This window comes from Phaenicophaeus curvirostris, chromosome 11, assembly GCF_032191515.1.
Source record: "Phaenicophaeus curvirostris isolate KB17595 chromosome 11, BPBGC_Pcur_1.0, whole genome shotgun sequence".
NCBI lineage: Eukaryota > Metazoa > Chordata > Aves > Cuculiformes > Cuculidae > Phaenicophaeus > Phaenicophaeus curvirostris.
The window spans coordinates 17,338,901-17,354,814 of record NC_091402.1 but is presented as its reverse complement, the minus strand read 5'-3'; the positions used below and the strand labels follow the sequence as shown (position 1 = coordinate 17,354,814).

At 44.0% G+C, this 15,914-nt stretch overlaps 1 protein-coding gene across 4 annotated transcripts in view; it reads left to right on the top strand.

Moving 5' to 3' along the window:
• The window catches only part of MGLL (monoglyceride lipase), a 108,260-nt gene that overhangs the window by 44,545 nt on the left and 47,801 nt on the right, over positions 1 to 15,914 (top strand). The window contains exons 1-2 of one of the 4 annotated variants that reach the window (XM_069866228.1): positions 624 to 651; positions 1,741 to 1,879. In XM_069866228.1, coding sequence (XP_069722329.1) covers positions 1,755 to 1,879 — 125 coding nt within the window. In that variant the 5' untranslated portion in view covers positions 624 to 651; positions 1,741 to 1,754. Of the gene's footprint in view, positions 1 to 623; positions 652 to 1,055; positions 1,189 to 1,430; positions 1,548 to 1,740; positions 1,880 to 15,914 lie in introns of those variants that run through there. The other 3 variants (XM_069866227.1, XM_069866230.1, XM_069866226.1) reach the window with 3 other exon arrangements.

Below are 15,914 nucleotides of genomic sequence, written 5' to 3'. Positions count from 1 at the left end.
TGGAGGTGTTTAAAAGACGGGTGGATGAGGTGCTTGGGGACACGTTTTAGTGGCAGGTAGCTATGGTTGGACTGGACTATCCAAGAGGTGTTTTCCAACCTGGTGATTCCACCCTCCTGGCGTGGCTTTGAAACCTGGGGAGCCGCCTACCTCGATGCAAAAGCTCAAGTTGGGATCACAGAATCACCAGGTTGGAAAAGACCCACCGGACCATCGAGTTCAACCCTTCCCATCAATCACTAAACCATGTCCCTCAGCGCCTCATCCACCCGTCCCTCAAACCCCTCCAGGGAAGGCGCCTCAACCGCTCCTCAACCGGGGCCGCCCCTCGGGCCCCCGCCGCCCCCCGGGGGCCGTTGACGGGGGGCCAAGGCGGAGACTCAGCCGGTGAGACCCCAACCTCCCTGGGGACAGGGCAGCGCTGTCTCCCCGCTCCCCAGCGCCTCGGGGGAGGGGGCGGCGGCCTGGGCCCCACCCGCGGCCTGGGGGGGGGAGGGCGGCGGCCTCGGCTCCCCCCGCGGCCTGGGGGGGGATCGCCACCTGCTATCACCTCCCTGCTTCGATCCCTCCTCCTCCTCTTCCTCCTCCTCCTCCTCTCCCTCCCCTGGGCCGTCGAGATGGCTTCGCGGCGGGGATCGCTTTGAGAGCAAGGTCTGCCCTTCCCTCACGCCCCCACCTCCCCTTCACCCCCCACCGTGGCCTCCGAACAGCAAGTGGCAGGAAGGAAGCAAAGTTGCAAACAACCTGCAGCGGCAGGAACTTTGTGGAGCTGCCTCGGCTCGCCAAGGCGCTCAAGGTGCCTTTGATGCAGCTTCTGCCAAGTGGACTGACTGCAGCTTCCCCACCCGCCGGCCCTCCCTCCCCTCCACCCTCCCCTCCCACCGCCTCCAGCCCACACGCGCAATTTGTTTGAGAAACGGGGCGGGAGATAAAAAAAGAGAAAAAAAAAAAAAAAAGCCCCACCAAACCAACCCAAAGTGATGAAACGAACGAGAAGTGGTGAATTACCCAAGCGGCTTGCTTGAAAAAAAAAAAAGAGCGCCGGGGAGAGGAGCTGCGGCGAGGGACTCGCGGTTGGGAGCGCGAATGCGTCTCCGCAGCGAGGTGCAAAAAGCCTCCTCTGCTCGCGTTTGACTCGCGATGCCGGCTCCTCACTAGGATGCGAACCCCGGCACAGGATGAAAGCAGGTCGGTGGCGAATTCGCCTTGGGAACGCTTCGTCCGGCAGCGCTGCCGCCTCCCTGGAGGAGCCGCCGGGGCTGCGGGCACGGGGGCAGGTGCCTCGGCTCCCTGCCCTCCCTGCCCTCCGGAGGGGCGAAGGCAGGGGGAAATCTCCCGTGCGGCTGGCTTCTCGTGTCTGTAGCGGTTGCTGCACAAGCTGCGCTTGATTGCAGCCTAAATATTCTTTTTTTTTCTCGGATCCGCTTCACGAACTGATGCGAAATAAACACAGATGGGAAGAAGTGGGGGAGAGGAAGCTGTAGTGAAGTGGTGATGGTGGGTTGATCTTCCCTCTTTTCCTGCCCTCCGTTCCCCTCTCCCCAAACGTGAGCCTTTTATGAACACAAAACGCTCTGTTCCCCTTCTAAAAGATTTTAGGGGTTCTTTGGCTGGAGTTTTAGAGGGAGACTCCCATCAGTGGTGCTTGCCTTGCTGACTGATTTCCTTCATGTCTCTGACTACCTCTGTCTTGCCTTCACCTGTTGTAAAGCATGTCTTATTTCTTCCAACGCCGTGCAGGTCATTCATCCAGAATGCCAGAGGAAAGTTCCCCAAAGCGGAGTCCTCAAAACATCCCGTACAAGGACCTGCCCCATATCATCAATGCTGATGGGCAGTACCTGTTCTGCAGGTACTGGAAGCCAGCAGCAACTCCCAGGTGAGTGCTTTCACTTTTTACTATCAGTAATTAAGATGCTGTTTGTCTAATTATTATTTATAGCTTGTCTGGCATTACAGGGCTGTGTACATGGAGCTTTACAGAAAGACTTCTCTCATCTGAGAGAGCCCCTGCTATAAAGACTGTGTGCTCCAAACCTTTACTCGCTCGGGTCAGCCTCACAGATGTAAAACGTGGAGTTACTTTGATTTTGTGCACAGCTGGCTTTGTTGGCAATTTAGTGTGCTACTGAGTGGCATGTGCAGGTGGCTGATTCCTATCAGCAATAAACAGCTATCTTCAAACTAATAGCCCAGGCAATCAGGGAGGATGGGCTTAGTGATATCTACTTTCTAATTTTCTTAGTGTCAACAACTTAAATATCAGCATCTGACTTTGGTTTGAACTGTAGTAGCTGAAATTTTAGGGCAACAGGCAGGATTTGGTCTGATTGCACTGCTTTTTTGCTGTCATTTGGGCTTTTTTAATTATTTATAGTTAGTAAATGATTTGGGGAGCTTTTCACTGGCAGCTGCAATTTCGAAACTGACCTCAGTAATAAACACAGAGGAAGAACTGGATAGAGAAACTTAATTAATGTGTTTTCTTTCATAATTTAAATAATCCCTTTGCTGTAATAGCTGTCTGTGCTGATCGTGTGCTGATTATGATCTGTTAGAGGAAGCTATGTCTATTCCTCCCATCGTTATGATCTCTCTTCTTCCTCATAATATCTGCTGGCTTGGCACATATTTATGCTGTAACTGGTAATACGGGTGGCTACTTAATAAAAATCTGCGTTCTGTTTTATTTTTTCTGCAAGCCAACAGGAAAGCTGCATTGTTTTTTTATACAGCTAGAAAACAGTCACAGGAAAAAGTTGTTCAAGCTGTATCAGGAGTTAAACTTTTTCCTTGGCCACCCAACAGGTTAGACATCATCCTGTGTTCAAATCAGCCTGCAACTGCACTCAGATGGATATGGGTCCACATTAGCTAGTCTTGGGTTTTATGCCTGCCAGTCTAAGGGGCAGAGGAGAAGACAGTGCAACCTCCCCCTGTGTGACCCTGTTGCATTGGTTGGGCTGCAGGATGTGGGTCTTGGTGTAATATCACCTCGTCTACAGACCGTTTTATGGTTACATCTACTTACTGCCTTTCAGAAACAAGGAGGGAAGTTTTTGGCACTGGTGTTTGACATAGTCTTTGCATCAACCTGAAAATTTCCTGTACAGAAAAAAAAAAAATGCCACCAAAACAAGCTTCAACTGTGAAACCAGGCTGTCTTGCATTATAATGCTAATTATTCATTAACTGCCAATAACGTTCTTCACCCACTTGTCGAGTTGCTTTCTTTTCTCATGTTTAATTTCTTAGCAAATTAGTAGTGAGCGGATGGGTCTTTGATCAAGAAATGAAAGGATGATGAAGAACTGAGAGTTGAAACTTGGTGTCTCAGTCCTCTGGGTAGTTAATTTTTTTTAGGGCTCTGTGTACCAAGCAGTTAATTGTGAGAGAGCTTGCCCTACTTTTGTGACAACCAGTGTGGGTAGGACCAGTGTTGCTCATTTACAAGTGGTTCCTAAATGCATGCATGTGTGTGTGAGAGTTTGCATTTTCATGTTTGTGTATAAGGAGAGGGCGTACTGTTTATTATTAGCTCTTTTTGCATTGTTACATATGAGAGAGATGGTGAGTGACTGAATAACAAGTTAGTATCTGGATTGTACAGTCAAGAACGCTCTTGAAGTGCTTTGACTGACAAACCAGAAATACTTTCCCCCCAACTTTTCATAAGTAGCTCAGCATTTTCTGCTTCATTTGTAGAAGCTCAGCAACTTTCATCTAATTTTAAATGTTCAGCAAAAGTGGTCTATATATATATGTATAGGGAGAGAAAAAGAGACACCTCAGGAGACTTTTACAGGCCTGTTACAATTATGCTGTTTCAAATACTGAAGGCGATTTCTTTCAATCTTCTATCTCAATTGTTGATTCAGGTTCAAATCTTAGCGCTAATGAATGATGCTATAACCGTCAAACCGTGGGATCTTTCATTGATCCATTATGCATCTAATCCCAGCTAGAGCTATAGAAATACCTCTTCACTGCAGATGCCCAAAGGTTATCATTGGCTTGTCTTCTATTAGAATAGAACTTATCATCCTTGATCCTTCCCCCAGGGAGGGGAAAAAAGGAATATCTGCCAAAGGAAAAATTAAAAAGTAGCCCTAGCCTGGGGTGGAAGAGCAAACAACAGCTAGTCAGGCTCAGAGAGTGGGGCCAACTGACAGATATTACCCCTTGGAGCTAGTGCTTCTCTTTTATCTCCTCAAACAAGCCCACAAAGGTGGATAAAGGCTGTGGCAGACTAATGTGCTGTAGCATATTTTTATTAAAACACCTAATTTGTCAGGAATATGGGGAAATTTTGTGAGGCTCTTTTGCTTCATGGTCATAAATATCCTGTCTCTGATCCTGTGTGGTGTTGATCTGACTGATCAGCCCATACTGGTGCACATATGGAAGCTTTGTTGTAAGTGCCACCGAGGCCAAGGTTGTCTGTGCAAGTGAAAGGCACCTATTGTGAGTTCCTCAGCAGGGTCTGCTTTGTTTTGAAGAGGGATTTAGGTGATTACTTCACAGGAAGCTGACACACAAAGGCACTCAAATGTCATAATGATTAGATGGGGTAGATAGAGTAGGTAGTAATGGGACTAAGGAAGGAGGGTGACAGTGTTTTCCACTTGTTTTTCTTTTTTCTGGTGGGAAGTCACTCCAACAGCAGAGCTGGGGACTGGGTTTCTTCTTCTATTGCTATCTGCTGGCAGCAATGCACGTGTGAGTTCCCCAGCCAGCAGCCCCGCAAGCTGCCCAACTTTTTGAGCCAGTTTCATCTTAAGATGCAATTAAGTGGTCTTCTTGAATGCAGCATGGAAGAAAAAGCAGTATGTTCTGGTGTCATTTTCATGTATCATGCCAGGAACAGGATTTGTGGAGCACGAAAACAAGTAGCTCTTTGGCGCTGAGTGCTTGCTGGTGAGGGCAAAGCATAAGATCTGTGTAGGGCAGGGCATTTTCAGGACCGTGTAATGTTTTTTGGAGGAAGTAAATCATTGATACCGAACCAGATTGATCTCATGCCTATAGCATGTCCCAGTAGCAGAGGAAATCCTAGTTAATGAGAAAACAGGCTTTATGTAAACAAAGCCAACAGGCTGCATGAAAGGTTAAAACCTCTGCCGCCACCCTGAGCAGTCTGAGTCAAAATATGAGGTCATACGAGGTGAGGAATTAAGAAACCGTGCTCTTCTCCCAGCTCTTCAACAAAGCTGCTAAGAATAGAGGTGGGTTGAGGAAGGGGAAGGCAAGTTGGGAGGAGAAGTCAAGGATTTCCTTTGAGGCCCCTAAAGGACCAGAAGTTCAGAGATAACCTTCTTTTCCTCTCTGTTCTGCATTCCCATAGCCTTTTCTGGGTGTTTTCGGCTGTTCCTGTCACTGCCTGGATAAGCAGTTTGTTCTGGGATGCTTTCAGCCCCTCTGCTTGACCCTTTGAGATTTATTGACCCAGAGTAGTTTTTTCAAAGGTGCTAATAACCTGCAGCTACCATTGACTTCAGGTAGAGAAAGTGGTGCTCAACTCTGTCCCTGTAGAAAGGCCACTGTAGATTGGACACTTGAACCTTGAGACAGTTATAGGCAGAGGATGCTTTTGAAAATGTGGGTTCCAGACGTCCTTGTATATGAGCTTCTTTATCTATTGAACAGAAATAATTATCTGGCTAGTTAGCACACTGCTTATGTGTCCACATAGTGGTTGCTTGGTGCACTCAGATTTTGCCAGCAACCTATGTGGTCTGCCTGGAGAGGAGGCTGCCTGAAGCTGAGAAACGTGCAGGTCACAGATGCATTCCTGGTCATTCCTTCTTAATGTATGCTAAAATGGGTTGGCTCAACTTTAGACATCATGACCATGGTTTAAGTGAACAGAGTTGCAATTGTCTGAGTAAACAGTGTCTTTGTAGGAGTTCTTTCAGTTCCACACCTAAGAAGTGTGATTAAAAATACAAAATTAAACTAAAAAAAAGCACCTGCTTTTTCATTTACATTTTAAATTTGTTTTACTCTTCAAAAAAATGCCTGTTATTCATTTTAACTCGTTAGCAATGAAAGGCCAGGCCAATAAGGAGAAGACATATTTCTTCATTCCCCCAAAGACTTTGCAGAAGTGCCTGGGGTGCAGAAATACATACTGCCTTCATATTTGAACTGGCCCTTAAATTGTGAATATTGCTTGCTGATTTTTGGCACCTCATTACGAGTACTTCCATGGCCTTTCCAGAAGAACAGCACAGCTCCCAGCATGAGCATATGACAAAGTTGAATTTTACTCTCAGACCCTTCTAAAATGAATAAACGTATAAATAAACAAACCAAAGTGAATTCAAAGCAAAGGGCATCAAGTCGCTAATTATAGTGTCTTTAATTAGAGTGTGGTGTTAGTCTTTAGACACACTTAAAGGAATTTCTAATTCTCTGGAAGAACACTTTGATTTGTATTAATGAGGTCAACTTCAAACTAAGGCACAAGGGCCAAATTTGTATCGTGCAGAGTGACTTATGTCAGCACAGTTTGTTTATAGGATGAATTCAGCTCCCTCTGTGTCTGATCACATCATACACAGTGCACAGGGGAAATAACAATTACCATTGTCAGCTCAACATTCCAGGCTTTGCTTGTTGCATTGCTATTGCTTGAGTTTCTAAAGCCTCCCTTCTATTCATCAGCCATGTATGTGTTCCTTTAAAGCTTATGTTTTCTTTGCTCCATGTGACTGTCTTACTCACTGTGAATGAGAGCATCCTTTTATGATTTCTTATCTGTTTCCAGGGGGTGGGCAAATTAGTGAACAAATTAGCTTCACATAAGAGGGACTCTGACAGCCAGGGGAGCAGCTTTGCTTCTTGCTGTAGATGCTTCCCATAGGCTTTTTGAGTAGGATGATTTTTTTTCAGTCCCCGTAGAAAAGTTGAATGGAAGCAAATCTGCCTTTTCTTCCCCACAGAGGAGGAAGGTAAATAACAAAGGAGAGAACACTTGTAATTAAACTGTGCCTTTTCCTCATTGTGGTGTCAGGGTTGGCTTCTGAGCACAGGTGTACAACTTTGACATTGGTGTGTGGGAAAAGGGTAACTTTAGGAGTTCCCTATTATGAATCTCAAAGCAATAACTTTTCATTCTGGTCCTGAGACAACAGCAAAGGAAGCAGAGTCAATGTTGATTCTCGGTGTGACACCTGATGAACTCATGGAAATGGTGCTGTCCAACGCTGTGAACACTGGAGGCAGAAGTAGAAATATAAGAAAAGAAGTGTTGAAAAAACCAATTTCTGCTCAAGATTCTGCCAGAGACTGCGGTTTAAGCAAACCTTATAACGGGATTACAAGTGTGATGATCAATACTGGCTTTGTTCCGTGACCCTGATGGATCTTCTAGCTGATCACTCAGCAGTTAAAGCCCTCTGTGTCCTCCAGGTCTCTATCCTGAGCAGACCTTGCACTGGCTCTCCTCTTAGGTGCTGGTGCCTAAGTTTTCTTCAACTCACTAAATTGGGAGCACTCTAAACCAATTATTTGTTGAAACTGACACAATAAGTTGAAGCACACAATCTCATCAACCTTCTCAGGGTTCCAGATGCAAGACCACTTAGCTTCACTAGCACAAGAAATGTGTGGCTTTAGTCAAAATAATAAAAACAGCTGCACACAGTTCCTTGCCTCAATTTCTTCGTCACCACTAAACGTCCTTTGGGAACACACAGCAGCTCTTTTAGATCACCATGAATACATCTGAAACAAGAGTTGGCTAGTATAGTGGTACTGGCTAGAAGAGGGTATTTTTTTCTAGATGCCTGTTGCAGAGGAGTTGGCCTGTGTGTCCTTGCAAGTTCTCTTCAAGCTGCTGTGGCTTTGTGCTTTTCAAAGCCAGTGTGAGCATCAGATCTCTTTGTTCTTCTAGGGAAATTGTATTGTTCCAAGAGCTGTCCCTGCAGATGCATTTGGCTGAGCTTCCTTCCCTAGGTTCAGGGATGCCATTGTCCAAATGTGCTTCCACTTGAATGGAAGCCATCAGTATTTAACAACCTTCTATTGTCCCTTATCCCAGACAGCAAATGGCTGATACTTCTAAGTATCCGAGGAGATAGTATTGCATCCTACCTATGAGATTCCCTAAAATATGCTTAGGCAGGTCCCTTACTTCATCCCACCTCAGCTGTATCCTTAACCATGCCCAAACATCCCTGCCTTGACTCTACCAGTACAGACATTCAGATGCTGGATCAGCATGGCTTGTTATCCTATAGGAAGGAAATTAACAGCACCAAGGTACGTTTTTTTGACATCATTAGAACTATATCTCTCCTAGGATGGCTTCTTGAAGACCAATCAAATTTTGCTCATGAAGACTGGAAGAGAAATACTGGTACAACAATGTCAAACTTCAACCCTGGGCTAGTCCCAGCCGTAAACAGCTAAAGCAGGCAGCCCTGTGGGAGTCACTGGGTGGTGGTGACAGGAAGGCATCTCAAAGCTGATGGGACTCACTGTCCAGACAGTGGTACCAGAGTGTGTCCCTGAGCACAGGCAGGAACTGGCCGGTTGGAGCTGTCCTGGTGGCCAGAGCACTCCAGTCAGATTCGCCTGCCTCTAGCACGCTCCTATGGACCATCCACAAACAGCTAGGGGTAGGAAAAAGGATAGGTCTTGGAGCGTGCTCTACTTGGGGATGTGTTTATTTCTCCTAGGCAAGGCAGATGCAGTATGACTGTGACCATAGGGATTCATTATTTTTGCAGAAGTAACCATGCAACTGTTTTCTTTGACCCAAGACCTAGAGTAACACCAAACTTCATGAGTATTTCTACTGGAAGGAATGAGGCTTCCCTTCTGTATGACAGAGACTTGCTCTCTAACCAAGAGTTATCTTTATTTCTGCTTGGCAGTCAGTCACGTGATGATGGAAACCTCTGAATCCTCCCTTTCTAAGTGATGGCAAAGGCAGCATGCTAGACCTAGACAATTCAGTGTCAGAGAACAGAATAAAGAAGTCAATGAGGAGCAGAGATCAGGCAAAAAAACATGGTCAAGATAGTCTTTAGGCAATGACCCAATGCCTATTGGCTTACAGAATCAGACAGTTTCTCTGTGCTTTGGTTTCCACATCTAAAATAGCATGTAATCATCCAGGCAGCTGATATAAATTAGGACTGGAGAACCTAGATGAAAGTTGGCAGAGAAAGTAAGTTATTCCTTGAGGTTTTGGTGGTTGAAGAGTGCTTGATGTTTGAAGAGAGATTTAAAAAAAAAATCTGCTAAGTGATGCATTAGTTGTTCTCTGCTGTTCAGCTAGAAGTAAATTGTCTCAGCAGCAATCCATTAAAAGAAGGAAAAAAAGAGAGAGATTAAAAAAAGTAGGAAATAAAATATTGACAGCTGGGCTAGAGCCAAACATTCATCAGTAATAGTGCGTGTAGTAATTGTTTGCTCCAATATTGTGTATAGATGGGCAAAGAGAAAATGTACAAACTACTATAGATTCTATAGATTTGGTAGGCAAGAAAGATTACTGATCTTTTTCAGCCCTCTATCTGACCTGTGATAAAAAGGGCTTGTTCTGTCTGTATGTTTTCTTTCTTCCTTGATCAAGCTTGAAGCTTGCAGAGTGAAGGTATAAAACTTAAATCTCTGGCCTTTTTTTAGAACAGAACGTTGGTTTAATTTGCTGTAGGTGTCAGCAGGTTGGCTAGTTCACCAGCTGGCAAGATGAGCTTATTTTTATAATTTTTCAACATATTTTTACGTTTATTTTTCAAAAATAGGAGGTTTCAAATTCAACTGACAAATTCCAGAAATCTACAGTGGCATAATTTGCTGGGCTAAAGGCATGAGGAGAGATAAGGAAGCAGTCAGTAATTAAATTGCTGTAGAGATAACATCTAGTCGGCTTCACGATTAAGCTTTTTCTTCATTTTTTCAGTTTTGCGTGAGAGGTAGCCTACAATATTTGAAGAACTAAAACTGTATTCAGAGCAGCACTCATAATCTCATTTAATTCAGAGGATATTCAGACAATCAGCATTCAATTGTCCTTGTGGCCCTCTGAAAATAATTTAGCAAGAAACATCAAGCATCTCAACCCAGGTTCTCCTGAGAATGCACAGATCATCTCGCTAACATTATTAGTTGCCCACAAGTTCATTAGGACAGAAAGCTTTCTAAAACTGACTTTTTCTTTTGAGGTTCACTGTGGCCCTGGGTATGTAGAACAGGGCTGGAGCTCAGGGAACCCGTAGTGGCATTTTGACTCTGCTGTTAAACTTCTGCTGATTGCGGTAGGGTCAGATTTTGCGTCACCCTGTGCGCCTATCCTTGTCTCTGGCAGCTGCGTCACCATGGGCGAGGCTTTTTATCTCTTGTGCTTCCTTTTACTTGGCAGTGGGAGGAAGGCTGATCCTTGCTTGGGAGAGGGTAATGGATCAGAAGACCTCCTGAAGGTCCCATTCAACTCTGTATTATGTGGCTCTACAACCAGCCTAACTGCACCCTTTGTAAAACATTTTGGGTTTTTGTGAATGATGAGCATTGTACAAAAGCCAGTTGTTGTTATTTATGCTATTTACTTACTGGTCACATTTCTCCATGCTGGGTAATGGGGGGAAAAAAAATCAGTCAGCAGATTCACTTTGTTTATATTTAACAGGGATGTTCGTTTGTTAAACATTACTCCTTCCTCTAAGCCCTCTAGTTTTGCATAGTGGAAACATTACCTCATTCTTACACATAGGTGTACATTTCTTTTTTTAAGCATCATTTGAACAGTTCTGACCATCTTACGTTTGCTTCCTGCTGTGCGTGTTCTCCTGTTGCTTTAGCAGATATGGTCAGATCCCTCAGCGCAGCTAAAAGTAGCATCAGGTGGTGTTTAGATTTTGTTAAGCCTGGCACATTTTCAGACAAGCCCCTGCTCAAGACGCCCCACCGCTCTGCAGGCAGTTAGCAAACCTCTGCTGCCCCTGCCAGCTCTCCAACACCACGCCGGGGCACAGGTATGGGTGCTCCGGTGTTCCTGAATTCCATCACTCCGCTACATAACTGAGATCTCTCTTCCTCGCCATGTCCCACGTGGCACATGCAATGGTTCAGCCCTCAGCTGGGAGTCTCCGATGTCATGAGCCGCACTGTAGCAATACAGCTGATGAAGCTGTTCCCATTCCCGTTGCAGTCTGCGACAGGTGCACTTCTCACATTTGATCCAACAAATGGTATATTGTAAGGTGGCAGAAGAGAAACTCGGGAGGAAAGACAAAACATCTTCTCTGCTGCTAGCTCAGACATCAGCTCTGACTCTTTCTTTGCTGGCAATTGGAGGAGTCATAGCCGACCTGACAGTAGCAGGGCTAATAACTGTGGTACTGGAAGTATTTGCTCTTGATATTGCTGAGCTTTTTTAAAAATGGACAGAAATAGGCAGTACTTCTCAGTTTCTGGTAAAGCACTCCACATAAAACACAGCGTTCCTGCAAGCAGAAAAACAGCTTGTGGTTTAAATAAGTGTTATTTCTGCTCTGCTGTAGGTGTACATGTATGTTTTGGTTCAACGACTGCCAGATACTGTAAATGAGTATTGATTTCCTTTTCTATTTTAAGCTTTTCTGCAGAAAAGGCATCCCACATGCCTTTAGCTTTCTTTGCCTGTACCTAAAGTGACTGCAGCCAAGGGTTTATCTAACTAAATACTCTTCTATTGTTACCACTCATCCTTATTTTAGGAGTTGCACCTCAAGTTGATTGGCTCCCCACTCACCTTTTGGAGTTTAAATCGATTACATCTAGCCCTTTTTGAGAGCAGATCAACAAGACAGTGTTTAAAACTCACAGCAAGTAGTTCCTTATTTACATGAGCATAACAGCCCTCACCGCCTTGGTGTTAGAAATGAAAGAACATTTTAGGAAGCAAGCCTTCTATAGCTAAAGTCTTTGGACAGCTAGATTAGCTCAGTGCAGCCAAGAAATAATACAGACCTTGATTTGGCAGCTGTAGGATGAAGTCTCTTATCTGTTTGTTAACTTTTACATCATCTGTAGGTAAACCATTGCACCTTAGCCATGGTTCAAATTTACTTTGCTTCAAAATGTGAATAAACATTTCAGCCTTTAAAGCACATGTTGTAGTGATCACTGTCTTAGCATGACTCCTGTGTCTCAGGTTTAATTGCTTACATTCAACTTTCCTACCTCCGGTCTATTGCAAACATGGAATAGTAAATTAATTGGAACATGCTCAAAGCCTTGGCAAATGCTTTGCCTGTGACATTACTGATTTCCCAAAGGAGCAGCTGCTGATATTGATTTTGACAGAGCCTGTAAAGCCTCTCACGGCAAAGATTCCTCTCATAGCTGAGCAGAGCTGAAGTGAAGCTCTGGATGTGCTGAGATAGGATTATTCATTGGAAATTAATGTACTTAATCTCAAAGTGTGTTAAAATATACGTAAGTGCTTTACGATGAAGAAATCAGTCCTTGAGTTTTTGTCTCTAAGTTTATGGGATAATTCCGTCTTGGCTTCTGGAATATCACACAGAAAAATATTGGCTATTTGAGTCTCATGGTATCTGTGACATGTGAACTTTTGATGAGTTTGTCAGTTTGCTAAAGATAACCAATTAAGGTCTCTGCCAACACCAAAGACCACAGCCAAAATTGGATCAGAAAGGTAAAAGCGAGGATGGGTAATTGACTCAGTACAGGAAATAATGAAGAGTTCCGCATTATGGGTGGAATTGCCTGGTTACAAACCATCCTATCAGGTGTAAGTATTTCAGGGAATTGAAGTTTTATGTTTTGCTTGAAACCATTGGCCTACAGTTGGGAATTGTGCAGTCAGTGCTTTATTAAAAAGTAATAATATCATACTGTCTTGAGTTCACAGAACAGGTAAAGTGGTGTTCTCTTTCCTGCTCCTTACTTATTCACAGGTCTCTCCAAGCTAGTGAAGGTTCCCTACGTAAGCCGAAAATGCCTGATCAAAATACTTCTGTTGTGCAGCTTTTATTGTAAGGAATGGCTTGGAAACACTTGTGCCAGATGTGTGCTTTTTAGCTTCTTCCCTACACGGGTGCTAGGGTGATAAGCTGAATTCTTTTTTTTATAACTTTTTCCATGTTGCTTGTTGTAAGCTGTCATCCACTCTCCAAAATAACAGTTTGAGACTGGAGGTGATTAGAACTGTGGTTGGAGTCTAAAATATGTACAATCCTCCTTCTAAAAACCATTGATTTTGCAGGGGGACTGACCACAGAGAACCCCTGGTTAGCCCAGGTTCAGACCACTAGTGATATCTGGCTCCTGTGTGAAAAATAGCTTGTGAAAAAAGTGAAGTCAGAAAAAGTCTGCAGATTTGTCTTAGGGAACTTCAGGAAACACTGCTTAACATTTAGATGTAGCGTCCTCTGCACCACTTCAGGATTTGTCTCAAACTATAAGCACTTCTTAGCAAACATTTGAAAATAACTGAGCAAGTAAGTATGTTTCTAAGGACCTAAAAGTCACTTGAGTGCTTGTGTTGATCTGACCAGAGGGATGGCTTTTTCTGAGTAATTTCCGTCATTTTAAACCTACAGGAGCTCAACTAGAACTCACTTTGATACAGCGATACTGCTGTCTAATTCCATCTTCTGTGCTGTACAAAAAGGTGAGATTAAATGGTCAAAATGGGGCTATGGTGACATGTAGGAAGCATTCTTGCATGGCTTGAGCTGATCCCTTAATCAATCAAACCTTGTTCCTTTCTAGGAAGCCTGCTTCGTCTTTTAGGCTTGAGTTGGTTTTGTAAAGCTATGAATTTATAGCAGCAGTAAGTAGTGATTTGTCACTGGAACAGGTATCGGTGTTTTGAATATGCCAAGACTGTAAGTCAAGTCAGTAAGGAGGATCTGGTTTTGCACAACTACTTTGAAACGGAGACATACTTTTATACAAAAAAACCCCTTTCTTTGTTTAGTGAACAGGTTTAGTCCTGAAGTAGTGAGTAGTGCTGAACTTAAGCAACAATGACTCTGCAGAAGAAAGCTCCTTGCCCTTTAATTGGAGCTTTCTCATGCTTTGAAAGGACTGTCCATCTAATTACACAAGCCTTTCTTTTTCCAAGGCTTTGGCTCACCAGGCAGTGCCTGCATTTTGATTTTAAGAAGAAGCTGCTACACAACTGGCTAAACAGTAATTTTTGTCCCTTTGGAAATCATTAGAGGTTCAGTGCAAGTCCATGAAAGAGGAGGGGGAGGTCTGTGAAAACTGTTGTGGCTCTTACTCCACACTTATTGGCTGTCCACTGAGAATCATGGTCCTGCAGCCATCTTCCATCTGCAGTGGCTTTGCTTCCAAGTGAAAATTAATGTCAATGTTAATAAAATAAACAAGAGGTATCTTATTCTTCCTGATTTCCAAGGGCTTCTATGCCAGAAACGTTTCTGCTTCTGTGATTATTCTTCCTCCACACCTTAAAGCTAATCTAAAAATGTTTGGTGTGATTTCAAGTCAACCTGAATTTTGCAGCTGGTGTCTTCTGTTTAAATAATGCTTCACACAATTTTCTTAGAAAGATGCTGACTGTTTCATGCATTCATCCTTGTACTCCCCTTGGGAGATATGACCTTCTTTTTATCTCTGTTTTAGCTGTTGTACTGAGGAAGGGCTGAAGCAGAGCAAAGCACTAAACCTGAATGTCCAATTCCAGCCTCACTCCCAGCCAAATCTGGGCTTCCCCAAAGTCATCCCTTCATCAGCCTTGTGTGTCAGAGCAATGCCTACCCCTTGCCTCTTTGGAAACCGACACCATGATTCTTTCAAGGATTCCTGTGCTCTGTAGAAGGGCACCGGCAAGAGTGAAGTGCAGCTCCAAACCCTGAACCACTCGTGTCTCCAGAGTGCTTGCCTACCATGCAGATTCAGAGCAGGAGGTCTGGAAGTCAGTTCTGCCGAGGAAAGTCCTGTCTCTGATATTGAAGTGGAGGAGTGTCTCCCCAGGGCAGTCTGTGTAACCCTAGAATCCCTTCTTTTCATTTTTATCCAAGAAAAGGGTGGGAAGATCCGGCCCATGAATTTTAAGCTACACACTGCTCGTTTCACCTCTGATCTCAGCCTTCTGTTCCCTAAAACGCTATTTCAAAGCTTCCCTGAAACAAAATGCAGCTGGTCTCAAATGTTAACTTTGCAGAGATTTGTCTAGAGCTACGCAGTTGCCAGTTTCCAATAATTCCTTCACTCCACCCCCACCTGAAGTTTCCTTCCTCTCTTTTCCCTGTGTTAGACCACGCATGAGTTATTCTCAGTGAGGGCTTGCTTTTCAAAAAGCCACAATAAATCAGCATAAGCTGTTTCTCCACATTGTTTTGTGCTGGCTCTGGCTAGATCCTGTTAAACTTTTTTCTTTGAAATGTATCTGTACTACCCAGTTCTGTCTCTGCCCCATTGATTTATGGTGTCTATGTTTTCGGGTGTTGTTGAATAACCTACCCATGTTGCTCCTTCTGGAAGTCATGACAGTTCTCAAACACCTTCCTAAATCTATGCTGATGAGGGACTGTTGTGATTTTGAGATGTGTGATGAAACCAGGCTTTCAGACACATTGCAGGGGAGTTGTTCATGGAAGCTAGCATAGATTTTAAGACTGAGCCAATACTAACAGCAGTCCTGTTGGGCAGGCGTGAATGGGAACTTTCAAGCCAGAGTAAATGAGGAAAGGATGTAGGAAGCAGAGATTGCTGGAGGGGTTTATTTTTTAATTGCCAGTTTTGTCTGGACAGGAACGAAACTACTGGTTCTACTAGGCTAGGTGAAACCACATCAAACACAAATGTGCAGAATTCGAAATCCCCATAAACCCTATAAAATCAAGCAGAAATTGTGTAGTGGGAGCGTAGTGCATGGTCCTTTGGCATACTCTGTGGTGCTTAAGGGTTTTTCACAGGCTGAACTG